Source organism: Linepithema humile, chromosome 7 (assembly GCF_040581485.1).
Source record: "Linepithema humile isolate Giens D197 chromosome 7, Lhum_UNIL_v1.0, whole genome shotgun sequence".
Lineage (NCBI taxonomy): Eukaryota > Metazoa > Arthropoda > Insecta > Hymenoptera > Formicidae > Linepithema > Linepithema humile.
The window spans coordinates 8742169-8765970 of NC_090134.1; the positions used below are offsets into that span (position 1 = coordinate 8742169).

General features: G+C 34.4%; 3 protein-coding genes across 4 annotated transcripts; 1 reads left to right on the top strand and 2 right to left on the bottom strand.

Moving 5' to 3' along the window:
• Positions 1-1211: 1211 nt before the first annotated feature.
• On the bottom strand, positions 1212-7305 carry LOC105675778 (dual specificity mitogen-activated protein kinase kinase hemipterous-like). Of its 2 annotated transcripts, none has more exons than XM_012373179.2 (8): positions 6890-7305; positions 5628-6118; positions 5336-5515; positions 5119-5253; positions 4591-4838; positions 2167-2961; positions 1695-2000; positions 1212-1612 (listed from the first exon to the last, which is right to left on the bottom strand). In XM_012373179.2, exons 1-8 carry the CDS (start codon positions 7062-7064, stop codon positions 1429-1431), a joined length of 2514 nt encoding a protein of 837 aa, XP_012228602.1. In that variant the 5' UTR covers positions 7065-7305; the 3' UTR covers positions 1212-1428. The 2 variants fall into 2 exon arrangements, with proteins under 2 accessions (XP_012228602.1, XP_012228603.1); XM_012373180.2 differs by having other exon boundaries at positions 1212-1573; positions 6890-7304.
• Positions 7306-7681: 376 nt separating this feature from the next.
• LOC105675779 (putative leucine-rich repeat-containing protein DDB_G0290503) lies at positions 7682-22590 on the top strand. Its single transcript, XM_012373181.2, has 44 exons — positions 7682-8186; positions 8316-8498; positions 8583-8779; positions 8868-8883; positions 9199-9278; positions 9639-9819; positions 10033-10242; positions 10371-10511; positions 11680-11727; positions 11806-11844; positions 11950-12072; positions 12220-12372; positions 12487-12537; positions 12749-12886; positions 12967-13062; positions 13148-13279; positions 13362-13472; positions 13563-13658; positions 13750-13890; positions 14293-14328; positions 14443-14526; positions 14611-14703; positions 14784-14942; positions 16432-16524; positions 16607-16666; positions 16828-16917; positions 17004-17150; positions 17427-17522; positions 17870-17932; positions 18007-18102; positions 18634-18717; positions 18806-18949; positions 19281-19328; positions 19399-19564; positions 19689-19912; positions 20037-20285; positions 20376-20456; positions 20534-20668; positions 20771-20959; positions 21042-21188; positions 21332-21579; positions 21694-21883; positions 21948-22009; positions 22132-22590. Exons 1-44 carry the CDS (start codon positions 7968-7970, stop codon positions 22205-22207), a joined length of 5415 nt encoding a protein of 1804 aa, XP_012228604.1. The 5' UTR covers positions 7682-7967; the 3' UTR covers positions 22208-22590.
• Positions 21921-23769, bottom strand: LOC137001321 (uncharacterized). The gene is made up of 4 exons (XM_067360044.1): positions 23403-23769; positions 23169-23256; positions 22851-22995; positions 21921-22766 (listed from the first exon to the last, which is right to left on the bottom strand). Exons 1-4 carry the CDS (start codon positions 23686-23688, stop codon positions 22614-22616), a joined length of 672 nt encoding a protein of 223 aa, XP_067216145.1. The 5' UTR covers positions 23689-23769; the 3' UTR covers positions 21921-22613.
• Positions 23770-23802: the final 33 nt, after the last annotated feature.

The window sequence follows — 23802 nt, forward strand, 5'->3', positions numbered from 1 at the left end:
AATAATAATAATGATGAATAGAGTAATGATAAAACGTGAAAAAGTCGCTGAGAGGCTGTAATTTGAGTCGCTGAGATATCGCAAGGCCGTCTTTGAAAGAAAAGCGAGCTTCGTTGCGTATATTCTTTCTCTCCTTCTTCCTCTTTTGTGTGATACAATCTCAAGATCGAAAAAAGCGTAAACGAAGAGCGATAGGAACGGTTTACGCGTTTATTTGCGGCACGACGCCGTATTTCCCCTATATATGTGTGTGTGTGTATGTGTATGTATGCGAGAGTGTAATGTGTGTGTGTGTGAGTTTTTTTTTTTATTTAGAAAAAACGTTGCGGTGCATCGCGGTTAATGTCGCACTCTTCCGTCGCTGTACTCTTTTAATACGTAAGCGATATAAAAAGTTGAGCATTGTATTTCCCGTTGCGTACTGATGATGAATACACATCGAGAAGAGAATTACTGACGAAGGTGGTTCGATTCGCGTTTCGCGGCGACGCGGGAAAGCCGTGCAAACGTTCAGGAGACCGTTTGCAGCTGTCCCGGCGAAAACGACTTCCTCGCTTATGCAAAATGTGCGCACGCAGGCCTAGAGACGCCGATCGCACCCCTCGGTTAACATTAATCCTAATTAAATTGATTGTACCTTTTTGACCGCGAAGAATAATCGAAGTGAAAGAAATCGGCGAAAATTTATACCGAGAATCTTAAACATCTAATCTTAAATTTCTTTCTTTCTGACGATTCAGTTTTTTTTATTCCTCCCCACAAGAAAGAGAAGGAAATGATTCGTTTGAACTCTTCTGTTTGCCAAAATTGGTTAACCGAGACAGTCAGCGCAGTATTGTCTAAAGACTACTACTCGGCCGTGCAGAAATTTACATTTACGAAGTTTACATTTAGCGTGTGAAGCGTTTTAAATTCGAAAATACACGTTTCACCCTTTTCTACACCCTAACATCGATAAGAAGTTCAGAAAATATCCGCCAGCCGGAAATCTGAAATATTCGCTAACTAGTGAGCCGAATCTGTTAAGGCAATGTCCGCTTTCGGAAGCGTCTGCGAATCCAAATACGTGAGAATTTTTAAATTAAGGTGAAATACTTTCTCGCGATTTGAGCCGTTTCGCACGCTAAATCGTTCTCATACAATCGAGCCTTCAACTCGCGTACAATCAAGTTTGCGGCGACTCGAGTATTAAAAACACGCTTCTCCGTCTGTTTTCTTTTTTTTTTTTTTGGTTTACAACGTCCGAAAATATACCGTGTATACGTGTGCGTACAAGTTCTATGACTCGCTCTGTGTGCGCAACCGTCGACGAGTAACATCGGCACCTCGCTACTACGTGGTGCGCGTGATCGCTGTCCGGGTGTCCGTAGCAGTCGCGTATGGCACCAACAAGAAATATTGATAAGGCTTAACAGTGGTAGCGGTGGGTTATGGCGGCGGAGGTCTCCTCTGAGGTTCAGGCGTGTAGTGCAGGCGGGCTCGCACGTGCTGCGGGCTACCGGGCACCGAATTGCTCTCCGACAGCCTCCTGGGCGGCGGCTGGGGTGGAGAAGGTACGTAGTACGAGACGTACCTTGAAGAAGCCAGATTATTCGTCATATACATGATTGTCCTTTGGAAAAACAATTATTTACAGCTACTAATGCAGTGACCAATAATTGTAAATGATCTTCTTGACAAATAAGTACGCGTACCTTCGCGGAGTGCAGGCAGGAGACCCCTGATCGATTAAATTCTTCCTAAGGGCGAGCGGGGACTCACCGCGGCTGAATCTCGGCGGCGGCTCCGGCGAGGGAGCGCGCTCGCTGCCGAGCCTGAGGCGCACGTAGGACGCGAACCGCTTCTTCGCGGACTCCTTTGAACTGGCGCCCTGCTGCGGCGGCATCGGCGTCAACGACGACGGCGGCGATTCCTGCTTCAGCTGATGCGCGAAACGGGAGATCAACAATTGTGGACTAGTGGAGCCGTGGGTTCCCTGCGGCGGTGGCTCTGAAGGAAACCTGCGCAAGATGACAATCCTTTACTCGTGCTCTGTGTAGAATAAATATTTACAGAAGACAAATTTATGCGTCAGCAAATTTTACAAATAATTAGATTAAAATTAAGTACGTTAATTATAAGATAGCGTGCGCAGCGTTCGAGCGTCTTCCAAGGCCACTCGATTACCTTTTGCGGCTGATCATCGGGCTGCCGTAGATGTCATGCGAATAAGTCTGAGATGTCGCGGGCTTCTGCGGCGACGGTTGTGCGAATCGTTGCAGAAACGGCGAGTAACGGCCGCTGTTGTCGCACGAGGTAGGCGGCGGCGGCGGCTGAATCACGCCAGGCGGGTCGACGTTCTCCCGCCTCCAGGGCGAGTAGTCCCTGGCGAAGGGGCTCAGCGATCGCGAGACGCCTCCCTGCCATCGGTCCGTTTTGCCATTGCCGTCGCGATCGTCGTAGCGACGATACGGCGAATACGGTCGACCGTTGTCCAGATTAGCGTCCTGCGTCCTGTAAGGAGAGTACGGTCTCGTCGTCGTCGTCATCGTCGTCGTTGCTGTCGTCTCCTGTCTACCTTGACCATTCGTCGTCGCGCAGCGATTCGAGGGCGAGTAGTCGTGCCTGGTGATGCACTGCTCGTACTGCCGGTAGGGCGAGAAGGGCCGCGGCGGCGGCGGTTTCGATTCCGACTGCTCCACCGCGTCCACGGACGTCGGCGGCGAGAACGGCCGGGCGATCTCCTTCCGGCGAAGGGCGTACGGGCTGTAGGGCACGTAATTCGCGCCGTTCTCGCTGTTGGAGCGCTGGTGAAATGGCAGGAAGCTGGAGTTCAGGGATTCCTTGATGCCGCTGTTGATGTTGCTCCTCAGGAAAGCGGGCATTTCGGACTGCGCCCGCAAGTGGGCCGTCTGCTTCAGGGACACGTGGCCCGAAACTCGCTGCTGCTGCTGCTGCTGCTGTTCTCCCGGTAATCTGGAACTGAAGCACGGTTCGGATGAAATTTCGTTCGAGTTCCAGCAGATATGATACCCCCCAGGCGTGAAAGTGTGATCTGACTCTCTCGGTATATATATGTGCCATTTGTCACCCGCGATATCTATACCGTGATGACTCTGAAGAAAGCTCGACACCTAGGCATAGAGGAGTTAATGGAAGTTAGAGCGGAGCGTTAATAGTTAATGCATGCAGACAAGGACAGAGGGAATTGTCTATTACGAGGTAGGTAAACAACAGGTGTTATATACATCTTTACACTGCGCCGCAATCTTCCGGAGGATCATGCTGCGAGATTACAGAACCTGCCTCTCGCATCGTTTAACGCTACAAGTTGGTAAACGAGCTGCTTGCGAGCAAAAACTTTGCATCAAAGTAACGAGAAATTTTAGGATCTGCGAAAAGAAAATTTATGTACAAATTGATATAACTGAAAATTCTGTGATTAGAATCCGCAATCCTCTTTACTATGACTACGTCAATTTTTACTGCAACAATCTCATTCCAGCTTGCAATCATCGGAGATTCACGTCAGATGCCAAAGAGAAACGCATCGGGAAATCGATTTGCCAAAAAGAAAAATAAAAACGGCATGTGCACAGGGAGAAAATTATGCGTGCATCACGATGGACGAAGTTGGCGAGTAGGCTACGCTAAAAATGCAACAAAAAAATAGACGAAGAGAGAAAGAGAGAAAGAAACGAAAATATATTGAAATAAATAAAAAAATAATGCTTACCGTGAGTGGGGGTTGAAGGGTGGGATGTGTAACAGGCGCGTGCACAAACCAAACAACTCGAAATGAAAATCGGGCAGATTTTTGGATATTCTGAGTAGTAGTAGCGGGATAGTCTATCTGTTTCTTTTTTTTCTGTTTTCTTTTTTTTTTTAAAGTCCCTTTGGGGAATCTTTGAACGATTTGTTCGGACGGGAGCGGGGGGAAAGGAGAGAACGAGGGAGGGAGAAATGCTACGCCGCGCTGCCTCCCTCAAGCTCAACGCTGCAACACAATTCAACACGCACGCAAACTTTTAATTCGAGAAAACTAACTGTAAATATTGATTTTTTTTTTTTTTCAAAATAGTGATCAGCGATCAGAAATCTGTACTGGATGTTTCGGGGGTGTATCGCGTCTTCGGGCGCAAATTCTCCAGACAAATTCGCAAATCGATCATTTTCCAGTCGCAAAAATCGATACGGAATCGCGATGACGCGATAACTACGGAACACCTCGTACAAGCGCTAATGACCGACAAATTAATTCGCAAAACACTTCGTTCAATTTTAGAGCAGCTTCATTGCCTCAACCCACGATGGAAGTGTGTTAAGTGTGTAAGATTTTTTTGAAACCGCGTAAAACACGTACGTAATTATTGTAAAAAATAAAGTAATTAAAAAAAAAAGAAAAAAAAAAAATTTATTAAAAAACTGAGATCAGTGTCTTTATTAGTCAGGAATTTCATGCTGTGTTTAAAATTCGCGATTTCGCTGTCACACCAGCCTTGTCGGCGATTATATTACCAACATGTATTTCGTAACATATTATTAATCATCCTAAATATGTTTAAACTACGAAAGCAGGACGAAAAACGTTCCTCATAGCTTGGTTCCCACCTTGGTTCTAGCTGCCGCATAACCTTGCCGAACCATTGACAGCTAGAGTTCGTTAAGGCAGAATTCGTATTGCCATCCTGGGGCACGTCGTACTTGCGGATGAACGGGTGCTCCATAAGCTTGTGGTACTTTGGCCGGTGCTTATAGTTCTTTGTAAGGCAACAGCTGACGAAGTTCCTAAACTCCTTGGAAAAAGTCGTGTCCGTCGGGAGAGACGGGGGATCGTCTTGTACTACTCTGCTCAGTACCTGTGACAAGTGAAATAATAAAATAATAAATATAGAAATGATAAATAAATGTCAACGTGCAGAAAGGAATAAAAGAACTCTAAAATTTCAGTTTCTTTTCGAATACAATCATTTTAGAATATAAAATGTAGGAAAAAAATGTGAAATAAATAATTATTTTCTAATAAATTTCTGATACATGCTTTTATTATATATGCAATACATATACTGCATATCTTTCACAACATTGTTACAGAGATCTAAAAATTCAAAAATTGTTTTCTGAATTTTCAAAACTTACCTCGAAATCAGTCTTGCAGTCTCGATAAGGAAATACTCCCGTAGCTAGTTCCACTAGAGTAATGCCCAGACTCCATACATCTGCCCTTATATCATAATCTGGTTTGGTAGGATCAGGAGGATCTATCCTTTCAGGCTGCATAAATGATAAAAATGCACATGATTACTTCTTATTATTCACCAAATTTAAACGTTCTCTAATACTGTAATACACTCACAGCCATATACGCAGCACATCCCGCACTTCTCGTCTTCGCCTTGCTGTCGACCAATCTACCAGATATCCCAAAATCGCACAATTTTACCCCTCCCGATTCATCCAGCAATATATTACTAGGTTTCACGTCTCTATGAATTACACCATGCTGCTCTTTCAGGTACGACAATGCCTTTACTGTCTAAAGAAGAAAAATTCTGTAATCTGTGACTTTTTTATATTTAAAATATAAAGATAATACTCTTTGGAGCTTGTAACAGAACATTTTATAAGTTCCATTGTAAGAAACTTACTGCTACTGTAACTTTGCCTAAAAAATCCTCTGGTATCGCTTGTCTACAGCGCTTCAACAGCTTATCCAGGCACGTCGCCATTAATTCCATGCAGATCCACACGTCGGACTCAGTGATAAAGCAACCTAGGCACTGCACTATGTATGGACAGTCGTGCGACTTGAGCACGACATCAAGGTCCATGATTATCCTTTTGTTCTCCTCCGCGTTCCCAGAGCGTCGCATCTGCTTCACGGCAATCACCACGCCGCTGGGTTTGTGCCTCATTTTGACAACATGTCCGCAGGTGCCGTTACCAAGCTCACCTAGATGCTCCAAATCCTTCATCTCCGTCTGATACCTCTGGCCATTGATGTTCAGGATGCCGTTCATCTTCATGATCTCCTGCAACTTTGACTCGAATTCACTGTCGTGTTTCTTTGGCGGTACCATGTGAGACACCGGTAGATCCAGCTGCCTTCTAGGTCGCGTCGGGGTACCCATGTCTCCCACTATTGAGAAACATATGAAGCAAGCTGTATCACTCTTTAAACATTTGTTTCCTTATATTAATTCCATAATAATTATTTTTATACATTTAAACAAATAAATAAGTTTGTATAAGTTTTTACCAGATATTTGCTTAAAAAATATCCAGAAATATAATATATTAGAATATTAGATGAATTAAAATGGATAAAAATATTTATTTTAATTTCAGACGTTAAAAACTTATAATTTTAACAATAGTATTGATTTATATTTTAATAGTTCTCAATTTAATATTAATCTTATACTATATTTCTAAAGTTTATTATAACATTTATCTCATTGTTGCGTATATAAAATTTTTTGTTGTGTGTTTATATAATCATTTTATTTTATTTGAATATATTAATTATACCAATTATATTGCAACGTTATATATGTAACAATAATAGCAATAAAATAATGAAATGTTTAAGATCTAGTTATAGTTTAGCAAAACAAATAAATGAAGCAGTGAACAATCCATACTCAACAAAGATAAACAAACAGATGATAAAACCTGAGAAGAAACTTTATTTTGTCATTCAGCAAGGATCAACATCAGACATAACGCGATGTAACCAGCCGTGAAAACTCGCGAAATCAAGAGTGAAAATCACGACAATCAACATAACCTGTACAAGTAGGATTGTGCGATTGTGGACGACAATGCGTCGCCAGAAGGTATCGATCGAAAAGAAGGATCTAGCGTCGAGATTCGCGAGGATTTTTGCACGTTCAGAGCGAAAACTTACGTTGTCGGGGTCTGCGGAGCGCAGGGCTAGACATGGGGCCCGATGACGACGACGTATGCAGGCCCATGCCCGAACCCACAATCTCGCCGCCTTGTCTGTCCCTGTCCCGCGATTCGTTCTCCGCCCGCAACCGTTCCTCCAGGTTCATGATCTTCTTCTCCAGGGTGCTCGACATCGCGCCCGCGCGCGCGGTAAACTTCACGCTGTTACGTGTTTTCGCACGTCAGGCCACACGAATGCCAGGCTCACCGGGCTCGCCGCACCGCCGTCGAGCACCAGATATTTGACAATTTTCGCATCACTCTACACGCTATCCCTTTTTGGCAGCGAGCACTGCGCCGCCGGTCTGCACGCGTTCACAGGTCTGCCAACCACAATGAAGAACTCGTTGCAGTGTTATTCGTAGACTAAAAGGTTGGGTTAGGTTGCATCAACGAGCAATACAAAACAGATCTGACGCAAGGTACATTTTCACGCATGCGTAACAAAGCAGTCACATACATGTATGCAAATTTTGCGTTCTAGAATCGAAAAATAAAGAAAAATAATAAGTACACTGTGTTTAAATAAAAAGAACAAAGATATATATGTATAGATAATATAGATATTACAAATTATTAAATATTTAAATTTACATAAAGTTACTGATAAAAAATATGTAAAAAAATTTGATAGTTATTGAAAGTTTTGCATCATTGAACTTTATAAAGCCTGCATCAGACTGCATGCAACTTGGTGCAACATTCACAAGCGATCTAGTAAATTACTAAAAATGCTGTGTGCTGTATGGTGCATTTTTAGTAGTTTACTAGATCGCTTACGAGTTGCTGCAAATTGCAGTCCGATGCAGGCTTTATCGAGCTCAATACAATCGAGAACCGCATAGAGATATCACATCACTGGTTATGTCCGATTGTGTTTTATTTTGTTTATGTCCATGTTTCCAGTGACATTCCTATCACTAAAACATGGCGAGGTAGTATGTTGATATTTACCTGAAGTGCATCTTCGTTTAACGAGTGTAGGGAAGCTTTAAATCTGTCAACGTACATCTGCAATTCGAGTGACTTGCGAAGCAATGCACTCGGTCAGTGCCAGTTTACCGAGTTCCACGGATGTGAATGATGCTTCGACTTTGATTAAACGAAATCAAAATTGTCAGGCGACTGACGAGAGTACTGGTGAATCATGCGGCGAAACTAAAGGTCTGCATATTCTTGATGAATTCCGCAAATTGTACGAAAGTCGCATCGAAAAGGTCGATCGAATATCGGATGGCGAATCTGACCGAGTTTCCGTAAGCATGAAAAATTTTCCATCATTTTACTCCATTTTATTTACACGTTTTGTGCCGATGCTCAGAATCACAGCTGGAAAATGTTGGCTTTGCTTTCTCAATGTGTTGTTAAAAAATTACACTTTGCAGATGAAGCTGCAGATAATGAGCGATTGGATTAAAGATTTAGGGGAGCAGAATACAATGTTGGTCCATACGGTGGAAGATTTAGAACAGGCTGCATGCAGTAGAGTTAAAATGTTAGAAGAGAAACTGAAGCAATCATCGCAGATAGTTGTAGATAATTTAACAAGATCAAATCATTCTGAAAAGGTAAAGTAGATATCTAGTTTATTAGATTATGTCAATAATAATCTTACAATAATCAAGGTGTAACAATTTATCTATGTATAATAGGCTCTAAATACTCTTTCAAATCGTGTTAACCAATTAGAAAAGGATGAAAAATATTTACAACAAAAAATAGAATATTTGCAAAGTGACATTAGAGGACTGTTAGAAGTAATTCGACGTGCACGTCAGCAAAATGTTTGGAGTCTTGAGGGTATTACATTCTTAGAGATTCAGCCTGAGAATATTCCAATTCCAATAGAGTAAGCTTTTTTATCTATGTTGTCTCATAATGAACATTTCACATTCTTACAATGTTTATTAAATATAAAATTTGTTTTATTATTGCAGCTGCATCTGTGGTCAGGTAAATATGTGTGTGAACGCAACCAAAAAGCTTAGACTTATTTTAGATATAGAACATGGTAAAGTTCAAAGATCAAATTATCTGATAAACAAAAGCATGTAATGCGACTACCGTGTGAGCTGAAAACTTTTTCTTTGATCCCTACACTCGTTATTAAATTTTATTATTATTACACACCATATATGAATAAACTGCCAATGATTTTATTTAATGGAGTACTATACTTTTGGGAAATTCTTTTATATAGCATTAGCGATTTATTTGGTATTAGCAAATGTTTTTGGTGTTATATTTAATAATGTATCTTTGAATCAGGAACAAACAGACACTGAACATGTAAAATCCTTGAATTTGCAAATAGAACAATTTCAAGAAAATGAAAAAAAGATGCTCAGGTAAGATATGTGCAAAATATATATTAGCAAATATATAACAATTATTATTATTTCTGCTGTGACTACTGCTACTGCTACTGTTATTATCTTATCTGCATTGATATTTAATCAATATCTACTTTGTAATTTTTTATTCTATAGATTTAATAATCTGTTGTAATAATAATTAAATTCTAATCTGCAATAGTAGTATTATGTTAAAGAGAAAGTTGCACTTAAAAGTTCTTTCTTTAATGTATGTTTAAATGTGATAAAATGTTCATGTATTTTTCAAATTCTTATTACTGGTTTGAGAAAATATAATTTTGTATTTCCTTTTTTTAATATTTTTTACATGCTTATATAAAAATATTTTTTCAGATCACAATTTGAGTTTGAAGAAAAAATAGCAGATCTCAAGACAGAATTATCAATGAAGGATGAGACAATAAAAAATTACATCTCCAGACTACAGTGTTTTTACGAGAAACTCAAGGAACATGTCAAACAAACAAATCAAATTATTAGTCACTCATTGATCACTTCTGATCAAGATTGCAATGTAAGTGCATTTCTTTTAATTATTGTACAGACAGAAAAGTGCTTTTGGCAAGTTTTATTCTGGATATCAATTTTTATAGAATAATTTAGAGGCAATCATGTTGTACTGCATATAAAAGCTAAGGCAAAAAATTAATTTTACATTTTGTAAGCAAGATTATCTCACGTTCCCAATATCGGGCTGAGAGTCTCTTAAAAATATATTGCTGTTCAGATTATCTTAATACCTGACATTTTGGAAAGTATATTAGACGCGAAAGATACGGAAAACAGAAACTTACGGCGGCAACTCCAGCATGTTGAATCCAAGCTTATGGTACATACTTATGAAAATAATATTGATGCAACAAATTTGAAAGTACAATTGGAAGAAAAATCTAACAAAGTGCAACAACTGGAAGAAAAAGTGGCCCAACTAGAAAAAGTTTGTATTTTATGTTTAAATATTTATTTATGAATTAATTTTATTTTATTCAATTATAATTATAATATTCAATTTTATGTTTTTCTCTCTTTTTCATTTTTTCTTTGTACATTGTATCTTTATTTTAGGAAGCTGAAAAAACACAGGGTACACTGACGGCGGAGATCGTTACATTGGAAAAACAAAATTATCACGCAAATGTAGGAAATCTTTTAAAAGACGATCTGATCAAAGAAATGCGGAAAGAACTGAAAGAAGCGACTTTAGAGGTACAAAATCAATGTGTGAATTTTTAAAAATATAAACTCACTCTTTCTACGTTTGTAGAAAAATCTCCCGACTTTTTCTCCTTACGTGTGCAATTCTCATGGTCGTGTTCTTACTCTCGCTAAAGTGGAATCTGCCTATAAGTCCTCTGAGAAATTTCCATTGTCAAACCTCCTACGTATATCCACACAGCAAAAGAGTGACAGATTATACCTGCATGGCGATTCTACGAATGTATTAAATTATGGGAGACAAAATGTATCAACAATCAATGCAAAATTACAAAATCGATCTGTTAGCCTGCAAAGCCATTCTCGACAACGCACAAATATTCAAGCTAATCGATATAAGTACTTAAAGAATATTGACAAGAAAATTCTACGGACTGCTAGAAAATTGTCACCTCCGTGTAAAGATAGCAATTTGGAAGATAGTTATTTATTAGTTGCATCACATATTCAAGACAAGGCTAATAATACAATCCCGAAATAAACTGAGTTGGATTGAAATGTAAATTACTGCATTAAGCTATTTCTATAATATAATTTTTCAACAAATTTTATATTTTTATTAAATTTCTTGACAAAAATTAGCACTTTTTGCGAGAGTGTTGAAATTAATGCTGAGAATTTTATTTTTTTTAGAGCCTGTATTATGAAATCCGATGATAAATCCATAAAGTCTTAAACCATATTGGATGTTTAGATCTTTGCTTTAAATAAATTATGAATTCACACGCATTTGTAATAAGTTTGTGTATTATTAACGCATTTAAAATAATCTAGTAAGTTTGTTCTACGATATTTGCGAAAAACGAAATACGTCAACATGATTGCCTTGCTTACAAAATTAGTCATAAATTTCAAATAAACCGCTTTTATTATATAACAAATATATAATTAAGAAACAAAGCAATTATTCGTGAATTATGCAATATGTTTTATTTATTTATCATTGATCTAATTAATAGCGTAATATATACTTTTTACTTTACAAAATACAATTTTTGCGCACTATCAATCATATATACAATTTTAATAATTCAGGAATAATTGTTTAATTTAAAAATTTTTATTGACAAGTATGTCATGATAAATAATATATGCAATAATTTTAGTTATGTGCCAAAGTTTTGTTAATATATGTTTATATATTCTCATATGATTTCAGGATACTTCTTCTCGGAAAGTCTACATCAATACAAATAATTTATCAGAGGTCAGTCCAATCAAATGACATAATTTTGACATAATTTGTACAGAATATAATACCTAATAATGATTTTTTTTTTTTCAGGAGAATTCTTCGCCTTCAACAGATATTACACATTCTAAGGTTTCTTAATTTTTTGTACACGCGTATTTAGTGTATATTTAAAGAAGAGAATCTTTATTTGCATTTTTAAAAATATTTATTTATTTATTTTATTTCTCTTTTTAGGATGAATTTATATCATTCTTGAATAGCACAAAAAATCATGTGCAGAAAGAATGCGAAATATTGTCCAGCTTAAAGCTTGAGCTAGGGAAATTCCTTGAAAAATTAACTATGAAAGATGATGAGGTAAAGAAACAAGATATTTCCTAAAATTACAATAGAGTTAAAGTAAATATTATTACACAACATTAATTATTACTAATTATTTAGAATTAATCTTGTAGCATGTAATCTATATAATGCATAATTTTTCCAAAAGAATATATTTTTTAGGTGTGTTTGAATGGCTGCATTATGTCTAACAGTTGTGCAAATAAAAATAAACATTGCGTAGGCGGCATATCGGACAAGCTTGTCAACTGTATTGAAATTATAATCAGGATGTATTCAGAAAGAGAAAAAGAAATTAGTCTGTTTGATTGTATGGTATGTATATGATGCACATGTAAGACTTGTTTTAATTATTGATTATTTTGTGAAAATAATCATAGCCCTAGTTCTGTTTTATTTTGGTCATTGTCGAGTTTTCTCTGTTTATAGATAAAAAAAGAAGATAATCACTGCGTGTGCGGCGATTCTAAAGATAATAAAGTAAGATTGCATGTTTTTGTAGTATTTATTTTAAATTATTTTGGCTGTGATCCACTTGACGCTACAAATGCTTTGAAGCGTTCTTTCTCTCTTTTTTTATTGAAAAAAAAGAAAAGGATCGTCTCGAAGCATTTATAGCGTCAACCGCAGTTTTTATTACATAGCTAATTAATATATCTTGTGCTATAAAATTCAATAATATATTTTCCAGTCAAATGTAAACACCAAACTGCACTTCAAGCTGATGGAGGAATTCAGAATATGCACTGTAGAAGCTCAAGCAGCAACAGAAGATATTCGCGAGGAGATAAACACGATTGTTTCGATATTTAATTCACAACACCAAAACGTATGTTTGCGTTAATAAAGAAACTGCCATAAATGTCTATGGCAGGATTAATGATTGACGCTAATTCAATATATTTGCAGTATGAGGAATTGAACAAAATGGCTACTAATGTACAAAGTTGTTTGGCAAGAACGCGAGAAGGACTTATAGAAGAAATAAATCGATTAGAACTTCAAGTAATATATATATATCTGTTTATGATACCAAAATATATGTTTATGATACCACTAAAATATCGTAATTCTATTTTTATTCTATCAGGAGGAGGAAAGACTGAGGCACAGTGAAAGAATTGTAAGTGGCAAGCTTAAATTAAAGGATATAAAAAATGAAATTAATCTTGTCCAATCAGAGCTGTCTCGGTGCATTAATGGTATACAGGAGGATATACAGGTATGGAAAATTTCTTAAAACTACTTGTATTAAGTGTTTTGCTAGTTATTTCGTCATAGATAAAGTTTGAAATAAATTTCAGAAATCCAGCGAATGTGGATACACAGAAGCATGCATCAGTAATGATTTATTAACGACGCTAACGGAAGAAGTTGAGCAAATATTGATAAATTTGCAATTATTTCAAACTCAGGTTGGTTCAAAAAGAGATCAACTTTAAATGTGATATTTCAACTTCTAGACTTTTCAAAGACATATTTCTTATATAAATATCATCTTTCAGGGTGGTTGTGTAACGTCAACACTAAAAGGATTAAGAAGTCAGCTATGCATTATAGATTATTCTTTAAAGGATTTACAGAAAAAAGCTGATGAAGCGGTGAGTGGCTTTTAAGAATGCCATATTTATATTATTTGTAAACTCCAAGTGCAAAATATTATCTGTCATGAATTTTCAACTATCTGTGCAGCTGTTGAATAACGAAGTTTCAAAAACGATATTCTGTGAAAGAGAAAGCAGATTAGGTAAACTCGAAGAAGAAATTGATTGTGCACATACAAAAATGCAAGATGTATTAGAAACTTTTCTTTCCACAAAACAAGAAGAAAAGGTTATTCTTTATTTTCATATATTAGATAAAACAAAATGTTCGTTTTTTATTCATGTTTTTCTCAAACTAAATGTGAAAAGCACAAAATAAATTTTTAGATATCAACATTTTTTTTGCAAATTATTTTTATATTTCAAATTAAACCTTTTTTTCCCAAATTTATTCTTATGTATATTTCGGGCTAAATTGCTTATTCGTAAACAAAAATATTTGTTACATAAAAACATCTGTTGATAAATACAATGGAGGAAAACATATTTTTTCGTATAGTTCAGAAAAACGAACTAGTATATTCTGATAAATTTAATGTATTATTAATTATAAATTTAAATATTAATTATAAATACGTATAATATACAGTTTGCTAAAATTATTGACATAGTAAATATTATTGTTTTATAGGAGCAGTCTTCTCTACCTTACACCTTTGACAATCAGGTATTAAAACAAGTTATTACAATATAATTATTGTATATAATTATATGTAAATAATTATATGTAGAAGTATTAAAAATATATATAAGATATGTAAAATTATATTCTATTTTACAGGAAGTAAATGACATAATAAAAACGAAAGAAGATTTACATAAATTAAGGAAGGAATATGACGACCTAAGACTTAACATGGTTCAGGTAAATAAATAGATGTAATATGTATAACAACTTTTAGAAATTATTTATTTATAAATTATATGCAAAATTTCTATGTGTGTATAGCAAACATGTCAGATGCAGAATGATGACAAATTAAATAAGTGGAAAAATCGTGTAACTGACTTGGAAACTGAAATTAGGATGTTGCAGCATGAGGTAACTATAATGTTATTTAGTTAACTGATTTAACAAATTTTGTTCTTGATCTCGAACTATACAACAATGTGTTGAAACAGGTGAAATGCAAACAAGAAGCAAATAATTTTTTGAAGAATAGTATCCAATTCATGGAGAAAGAATTGACTGCTGTACGAATCAAAGCGGAGAATTATAGACAATGTCATAGCAAAGATAACATGGAATTGAAAAAGAAAATAATAGAACTGGAAAATATTGTAAGCATTACCGGTATACAAGTATGAAATGCGGATTCTTTTTCCAAAAAAAAAAAACACGTTAAATTCGGAAGAATGATAAAAAGTAATTTATTCAAAGTATGCTCCATTGCTAGTTATACATTTTTCCCATTTTTCGGGTAATTTGTGGATACCACGCCAGTAAAAATCTTCCCCGTTTGCCGCGAACCATTCATCGAGCCATTTTTTCACATCTTCGTACGAACCAAAGCGCTGCTCAGCAAGTGCGTGACCCATCGATGCAAACAAGTGGTAATCGGAAGGAGCCAAGTCTGGTGAGTAAGCCGCATGGGCTAGCACTTCCCAGCTGAGTGCTTCCAACGTGTCGCGAACCGATTTTGCCGTATATGATGGAGCATTGTCATGGAGAAAAATGATCTTGTGTTGCCTTTTTCGATATTCTGGTCGTTTTTCGAGTAGCGAACGGTTCAAATCGATCAATTGTTGTTGGTAGCGTTTGGTATTAACCGTTTCACCAGGCTTTAACAGTTCATAATAGACCACACCCTTCTGGTCCCACCAAACACAGAGCATCGTCTTCCTGCCAAAACGATTCGGTCTTGCGGTTGATGTGGATGGTGCGCCTGGGTGTATCGATTTTTTGCGCTTGGGATTTTCAAAATATATCCACTTTTCATCTCCAGTAACGATACGATGCAAAAACGACTTTCTTTTGTATCGTTCGAGCAAAATTTCACATGTGTTTTTGCGCCTCTCCATCTGCCTCTCGTTCAACTCATGTGGTATCCATCTGCCGACCTTCTGAATCTTTCCCATCTCTCGTAGGCGATTGGAAACAGCTTGTTGACTAACGCTCAATTGCTCTGCGAGTTGTTTTTGTGTTTGTGAATCGTCTTCGTCCAACAATGCTTGCAATTCTACATCTTCGTATCTTTTTGGTGGTTTTCCGTGTTCCTTGTCTGCAACATCGAAATCACCACTTTTGAAACGCCGAAACCATCGTTCACACGTATCTTGCGATGGAGCATGTTCACCATAAGCTTCTCGAAGTAATCGGTATGATTCAGCAGCGGTTTTCTTCAAATGAAAACAAAAAATTAACACTGCCCGCGAATGCTCTTTATTTGGCACAAATTTCGACATATTGAACACAGCAAAACAATACTATGCAAACACTTTTTCAATTTATCACTTGTGCGCGTTGACTTTTGTTGATGGCACAACTAAATAGCATATACTTCAAATCTTTATACTACACACTGCACCATCTGTTGTCTCAAATCCGCATTTCATACTTGTACACCGTATATAAATTTTTATACATGTTACCAGCGAAGCCCGAAGAATCGGCAATCCCAAGATTCTATCTATTTAATTGTAAGACAATCTTTGGATTGCCGATTCTTCGGGCTCTAACAATACATACATCATGTGCGCGCGCGCGCGCGTGTGTGTGTACAAAATTATGATAAATTATAAATACTTTTAAAACTCCATGTGTCTTTAGATCAAAACGCAGAAAGAAATAGAAAATAATCTTAGAAAAAATTTAAATGATGCAGCGAATGTTAAGAAATCTGCAGAAATCTCAAGTGCTTTTGTAAGTAATATCAATATTTTAATTATACATATTATATATATATATATATATTTTTTTTTTAATTAAAATTTATTTTTATTAGCAAATGGATTGTGTGACAGAAACAGTGCTTTCACGTTGCGACTATTCATCCAAACATGAGGTAATCATCATATGAATTTTTATTTTAATATTTATTATTTAATTTATAATTACTAATAGTTCACGTATGATATGTGACATACAAATTTTATAATAATATGAAGACATATATTTACTTACAAAAAAATTCATAATAATTTCTATTTTTCTTATTTATTTCAGAATACATGTGAATTATTTAAAATTGTACAAGACGCAGTGCAGTCTGCAAAACTGACGGTGCAAGATCTTGAAAGTGAACTTAAAAAATTGGTATATTCTTGTTGCTGTTGTTATTTTATCAAAACAACTTGTTACATTGGACAACTAAAGGGATTGTTACAAAAATCTGTTTGCAGATACGTGAAGAATCATCGTTTTCTTCTGTTTCTGCAAGATCTGTTGCGGCACTGACGGATTTATTAGGAAAATGTAAAGAAAAATTGGATGCTTGCTGTCATGAGTTAAGCAAACTTAAAAGTGCTGTATATTCCAAAGAGAAACTTGTGAGTTATATTTATTATTATTATTATTTGGCATGACTCTGCAGGTTTATCGTCAATATCTGAATATTTTTTATACAATCTTTTTGTAGTATAACGCATATAACATTGTTTTTACAAATCAATATTCTAAGATTGAACTTTTAACTTCAATTTAGGGTAAGATATTTTTTTTTTTTTTTTTAATTGAATTTTTCTTGTGAATAGAGACAGTATTTACTTGAGAAAGTATTGCAGACATAATTGAGTGTAAATTTAATAACCAAATCATTTATTTAGTTGGAAAACTTAGAAGAAGTTATACATATACAACGGGATTCTTTGACAATGAGCCAAGCTGAAGTAAAAAATCTCCATCAAAAACTGCAAGATAAGGTAAATGGAATAATCAATAATGTATATTATAAGCAATATAAAGAAGACTTTACAATACTGCGATAATAATTTTTTATTAAAGAGTTTGTATATAATGTTGCGTTTTTTTTTAAATTAAATCAAAAGTTATATGCGCTATCTAACAAAGAATTAAGAATTATTGATCGAAAAATTATTACTTTCCATTATTATTATTATTCGCGTTTTTTCTGTATGCAATGTGCACATTGCATATTGACAAACGATACGTTTATTAAGTATAAATTCTAGCTATTTGTCAAGAACTTTGAACTTTGAAGGTATGTATTTATATGATATTGAAACATAAAATAAAAATCTTCTTACAGCTTGATAAGCAAAGCCTCATTATCACGCAATATGAGAAAGAGAAGAATGAATTGTTAAAACAGGTTTGTTCTTTTTTTCGCATTTATGTCACAACAGTAACAATATTCGTGTCTCGACATTATGTTGTACTTTGCAGAATGAACTCCAAATTCAGACTATCGGGCATTTACAGAATGCCGTTGTTGAAGCTAAGAGAAATTTGGATCAGATGAGTCATAAAACGATGAGCGACGTGAGTGAGCTGAGAACCGCGATACCGTCTTCAGTCTTTAGCCATAGAAATGTGCATGACGTTTAAGTGTGAATTACGAATAGACAAAATTGTTATTTAGCTTTTGCGCCAGAATGTATTTATTACAATTATAAATAATGCCAGTAATGTGATTATTAAAAATGTGACTCTTTGAAGATATGGATTTACAATTTTCTGCCTTTAACGTTTTTACGCTTAAGTCTGTTACGTTTTTACGATTACGTTGCGACATTGCGAATGCAGAGGATATAATGAGCGCTATGCATGATGTGTGTGCGTTTAATCGACGCGTTTAAAGTTTTTGCCGGCTGCATTCAAATTTCCTATTTGGAAAGCGAAAGAGTGTAATGTGTTATCTGGATTAATACATGCTCCGGATAAGCTGCAAGATTTGCAGTTGTAATACGCAATTAACAAAATAACACAAACTACGTCGTACGTGAGTGTTTCTCTGCTTTTAGACCTAAAAGAACGGACCGTACGATAAATGCATTCTAAGTGTCTTTACAGCTTCGCGAGAAAGATGAAACCATTCGTCAACTAACAATCTGTATCGATGAGACGCAGCATCAGTACAATGAATGTTTCACAGAGGTAAATTGGAATCATTTATGTCAATGAATAATTTCTTGATTTATTTACATATTGTTAAATATTAATAAACTTAATTTTATACGCGCAGGCAACTAGCCAGGATGTGTTACTAGATTTGCAACGAGATGCTATCGACAGTCTGCATAAAAGAATTCGTTGTTTGGAATATGACAAGTATTTGAATGTCACTATGCTGCATACAATATATAATTCGATTCTAAATACAGTACAGGTATGGTATAAAATATAGATAAATTTACCTTCGCATTCTATATCCTTATTTTCAAGACTTTAACAATTAACAAGGTGTTAAGAATAGAAAGTTTGATTGTAGAAACTTTATTTTTAACAACTTACATCGATGGTACTTGAAACAAAAAAGTTGTAAATTTTCAATAAAGAAATATGCATGTCAAACAAGTGTCATACTTCTTATATATTATATATTTCTGATAATTTACTTGTCGATACTGAGTGATTAAATAATTATATGTATTGCATATGCGTATAAGTTTATTATAATAATCTGATCTTGATTAAGTGATCTTATCTGAATTTTTCAGAAACAAATGCATGGTCGCTCAAAAGATTTCCCGGAGCTGAAATCGAAGGTATATTACTGAAAATATTTCTGTTTTATGATGGGATCTCTGTCTTTATATATTTTGTATTGTATCACAGATGGATTTTATGCAGGCGGAAAATTCCTCCAAAATCAAATGCACAAGGAAATCGTGCACAATATGTCCTGAAGACAAAAATTGCGACATACAAGACTTAGAGTACTCTTCAAATGGCATCACATGTAGAATGTTATATATGAAAGAATATCCAGATAATTTGAGATGTAAGATAAAATCTAAAATTAAAAAAAATAAGTAAAATTATAAGAAATATTTGCATGTTAAAATGGCACGTAGATTTGTAACTGCCAAGAATATAGATAAGAATTAAATCAATTAATATTTCAGATAAAGAAGTGGAGATGGATAGTATCGCCGAAATACAACGATTAAAAATGATATTATGCAAGATTCAAGATATCGACAGCGATTTAAGATGCAAAAATCCGCTACCTGATCATCAATACTTCATATCGGAAGTTCACAATTTGTCGAAGAAACTAGAGCACATTGAGCAGAAGGAAATTGCATATAAAAAAGTTGTATTAAAACTACGAGATGCGGAAAAAGAGGTAATCACCTAAATTCTCTTGTTCCTACGCTTGTTTAATATATCTATCCTATGTGATAAAACAATCATTATATTTATATTAGTTTTTAAAAAGAAAATTTATTAATGCTAACTGAAATTTGTAGATCAAGATCTTGATGGACCAAGCTGTTAGTAAAGAAGAAATCATTAGGGACCAATCCTGTGAACTTGAAAGCCTTCGAAACAAATTGTTCACAAAGGATCAAGAATTAGAGGAGATTCTACCCGAATTAACTATGTTCGAGCGGGAGATGGTGGCTATTTTGTGTGATCGAATACATTCTTTGAAAACTCTGCTTCAAGACAGATCGAACAACATGGTTAAATTGCAAGCTGATTACGAATTGCTTAAGGTACTTTAAGATATAGAATGTATCTATTATATAGCAGAGAATAGACAACAATTTGCATCTATTGATTTATCAATCATGTATTTATTCTAGAATGAAAATTCTATATTAACGAGGCAGATTCACATCACTGAAGTCCAGGCTAAGAAAGATATCTCTCACTTAAAGAAAAAGGTAAATTACAAATAATTTCTTGTATTTGTTAAAAAGATGAATATTTTATAATTATTCTTTTTAAAACTTATTTGTAGCTCAATGAGGTACAATTAAAATTGCTCGAAACGGAAGATAATTATCAACGAATAATTGAAGGTTTTAATAAAACTGAGGAACAGCTAATGTTAACAGCAGTAAAAGAATCTAACTCGCAAGAAATGATAATTATGGTAATGATGATAATAATAATATGTCATTATATGAAATAGAGATTTCTTTTTTACTGTATTGGAAGCGTATAAATTAATTATTCATTCACATATTTTATTTAGGAACAGGACTTCAATTCAAAAATTGAAAAATTAAAGGATGAAACGATCAATCTTCATGATTTGTTGACTGAACTACGCAAAGAATTGGAAAACGCCAGAATGGAACTTGAATTAAAGACTAATGAACTTCATCAAACGCAAGATAAATGCAACAATTATAGTGATCAATTGGATATGCTACGTGAAAAGGTACGTGTGTCCTTTCCTTTTGTTATAAAAAAATATTGAATTATACGAATAATCTTTATGTTAACTTTTCTGATATTTTTAGCTTCAAAATGAACAGAAAGAATTAACGAAAATCAAAAAAACAAACCACGACTTGATTCATCAATTGCAGAAATATACGTACGACAATTATCATCTTAACGAAGAGAAAATTTCACTTGAACGAAATAATTCCGTATATATAAAGGAGGTATAATATTTCTTCTTCTTATAATCCTTGAGAAAAGATATTTTAATAAAAGAATAAAATATAAAAGATTTCAGATGTTTTCTTAGTTTCGCACTTATGATAATTTCATACTTTATTTCATACTGAGTTGTTATGTTCATTAGCTTGAAGACATGCGCAACTTTTTACTCGACTTAAAACGGGAATATCATACAAAGGACCAATCTCTAGCATGTATGTCAGCTGACTTAAGTGAAGCAGCTGTTAATAGCTGGAATCTTTGTCAGGAATCTGAAGATATAGTTTTATGCATTCGTGGTTTTATGGAACAGCAGAAAAAACGTAATAAAAACTTACTGCAAAACTTAGAAAATAAGACGCAGCTTTTAAATCAACTAGTGTATGACAAAAAGTAAGTAAAACATTCAATAGACTCTAAATATTTTTCTCATATCTATTTATCTTGAAAGTATTTTTATTTCCGTTTGGTCTGTGCATATTTATTTAAATAAAAATTATTTTTTAGAGCTTTATTAAATAAACTCAAGCGAATGAAACGTACCAATTTATCGCTACAGAGATTGAGAAGAAAGAAAAAAGAATTAACTAATAAAGGTTTTAAAAAAGTGTATCATATCTCGCAATCAGTCGTAACACATCAGAATGCAAACAGTGGTCTAATTGCGAGTCCGAATTATACAAATGATTTATACAAGGTTGGTATTCGACGAAATTAAAAAAAGTACCATCAGAATTTCTTGACGTTTTTTATATTTTCAGAAATGTTTCGTAGAATCAATTAAAACTGATTCAAATATATCAACTTGTGGCAGTTCATGGTGGTAATTTCTCAATATGCATTTTTATTTTATATGCCATTGATTACTTCCTCGCACATCATCTATTATGATGTGTGAGAAAGTAAACAATAGCATGAAAATAAAATGAATAATAATGTTGATAGTGAAACGGAATCCAACACTTCACTGGAAGAAGAAAGCCATGATTATGGTTATCAATCGTCTTCTGCAAGCAAATGAAGAAGAAGAAAGAAAAGATTCACTTTGCTAAAGACTGAAGAAAAAATGGAAGTTTTCTTCTTATTTTTATGTCGACTATTGTCCCGAGTATCCATTTGATACATTTTGAGCTAAAAATTTTGATAGTTTTTGGCGAAAATTGCCAAATGTTTTTAGATTTCTAGAAGAATTTTACATTAATAATATCAATTATTAAAATTAAAATGGATACTTGGGTATTGATACAAAAGTTAAATGTAGAAATCTTTAAGACGATTTATATTAATATTAGCTTGTGCTGTCTGCTTTTTTTTTGAGTGAAATCTGATTCTTTATACATATATACATTGTCAAATATATTCTTTCTTTGAAATAAATATGATATGTACCGTTCCTTCAGAAAAGTCTCTTGAAATATACAAATATATCACTGCCGATCGCCAAACCGCATAACAATACAGTAATGAGTCATATAAACGAGATGTAACAATACAATATTTTGCAGGTATATTTCGTGAAAAAATTCAAGTATTATCTCAGCTTGATTTGGTGTGAATATTTCTACGCATTTTGGTGGATCCTAGAATCGATGAATACACAGAAAGCATGAACAATTTAATGCAGATTGACACGTGTGTGCAATTAAAGCAATTAAAATAATTACCATAACGGTACACTGAAGAACACGTTTGAAAAAATAATTATATGTTTCCTCAATTGTGTTCCAGTAGTTTGCGAGATAAAAATTGTGAGTTGAAAGTATTAATTCTATAACTGTGCAAATTTGTTGGTCAGTAAATAGCTTTTCCCTGAAATATACAAACATACGTGAAATTATCTTTCCGCGAGTTATAAACTTGTGTTTTAAACGTGGTAAAAATATTGATAATATTTGATAATATTAAGATATAAAGTTTTACTTTACATCAAGTAAAAATATTCTTTTTTTTCAATATTAGTATAAAATATATTTCATATGTACTTGAAAAATTTGAAAGTTTGCCATAGAAGTTTCACAAGTATTTCTTTTTTCTCATCTTTATATGATGTATTACGTAAAATTTTTTTCTCTGAAAATAAAACAGTCCACCTTTTTATTATATAATATCAATAGACTTGAAAATATATTATAGATGTAAAGATTAGATTTAGATATATAAATATTTTGTTCGGTTTGCTATTGTGCGCTATAATAATTTTAAATACCCATTTTTACCGAGAAATAGTAAAATTAACTTTTCGTCTCTCTGTTGTCTCATATAAGCAACATCTTCGGACGTTATCAATGTGAAAGGTTGATAACTATATTGGTCATGCAATGGTACATTGTCAAATTTCCAAGGTCCACATATGTCGTCGTAACTCGTATTACTATCCAATTCCGGCACAGAACATATTTTTTTCAAAATTCTCACATCCGGTATAGCGCATTCAGATAGAAATCTGCGTTTCACATCTATTATCGTTTCATCCGACTTGCTGTTACGTGAATCGTTCATCATTTCTGTACATCGTTCTCTGACATTCCACAATACAGACGATTATGCAGATAGTATCATCTGAACTATAATGATAGTGAATATATATTCTAGTATGAAACATTAACAAAACAATAA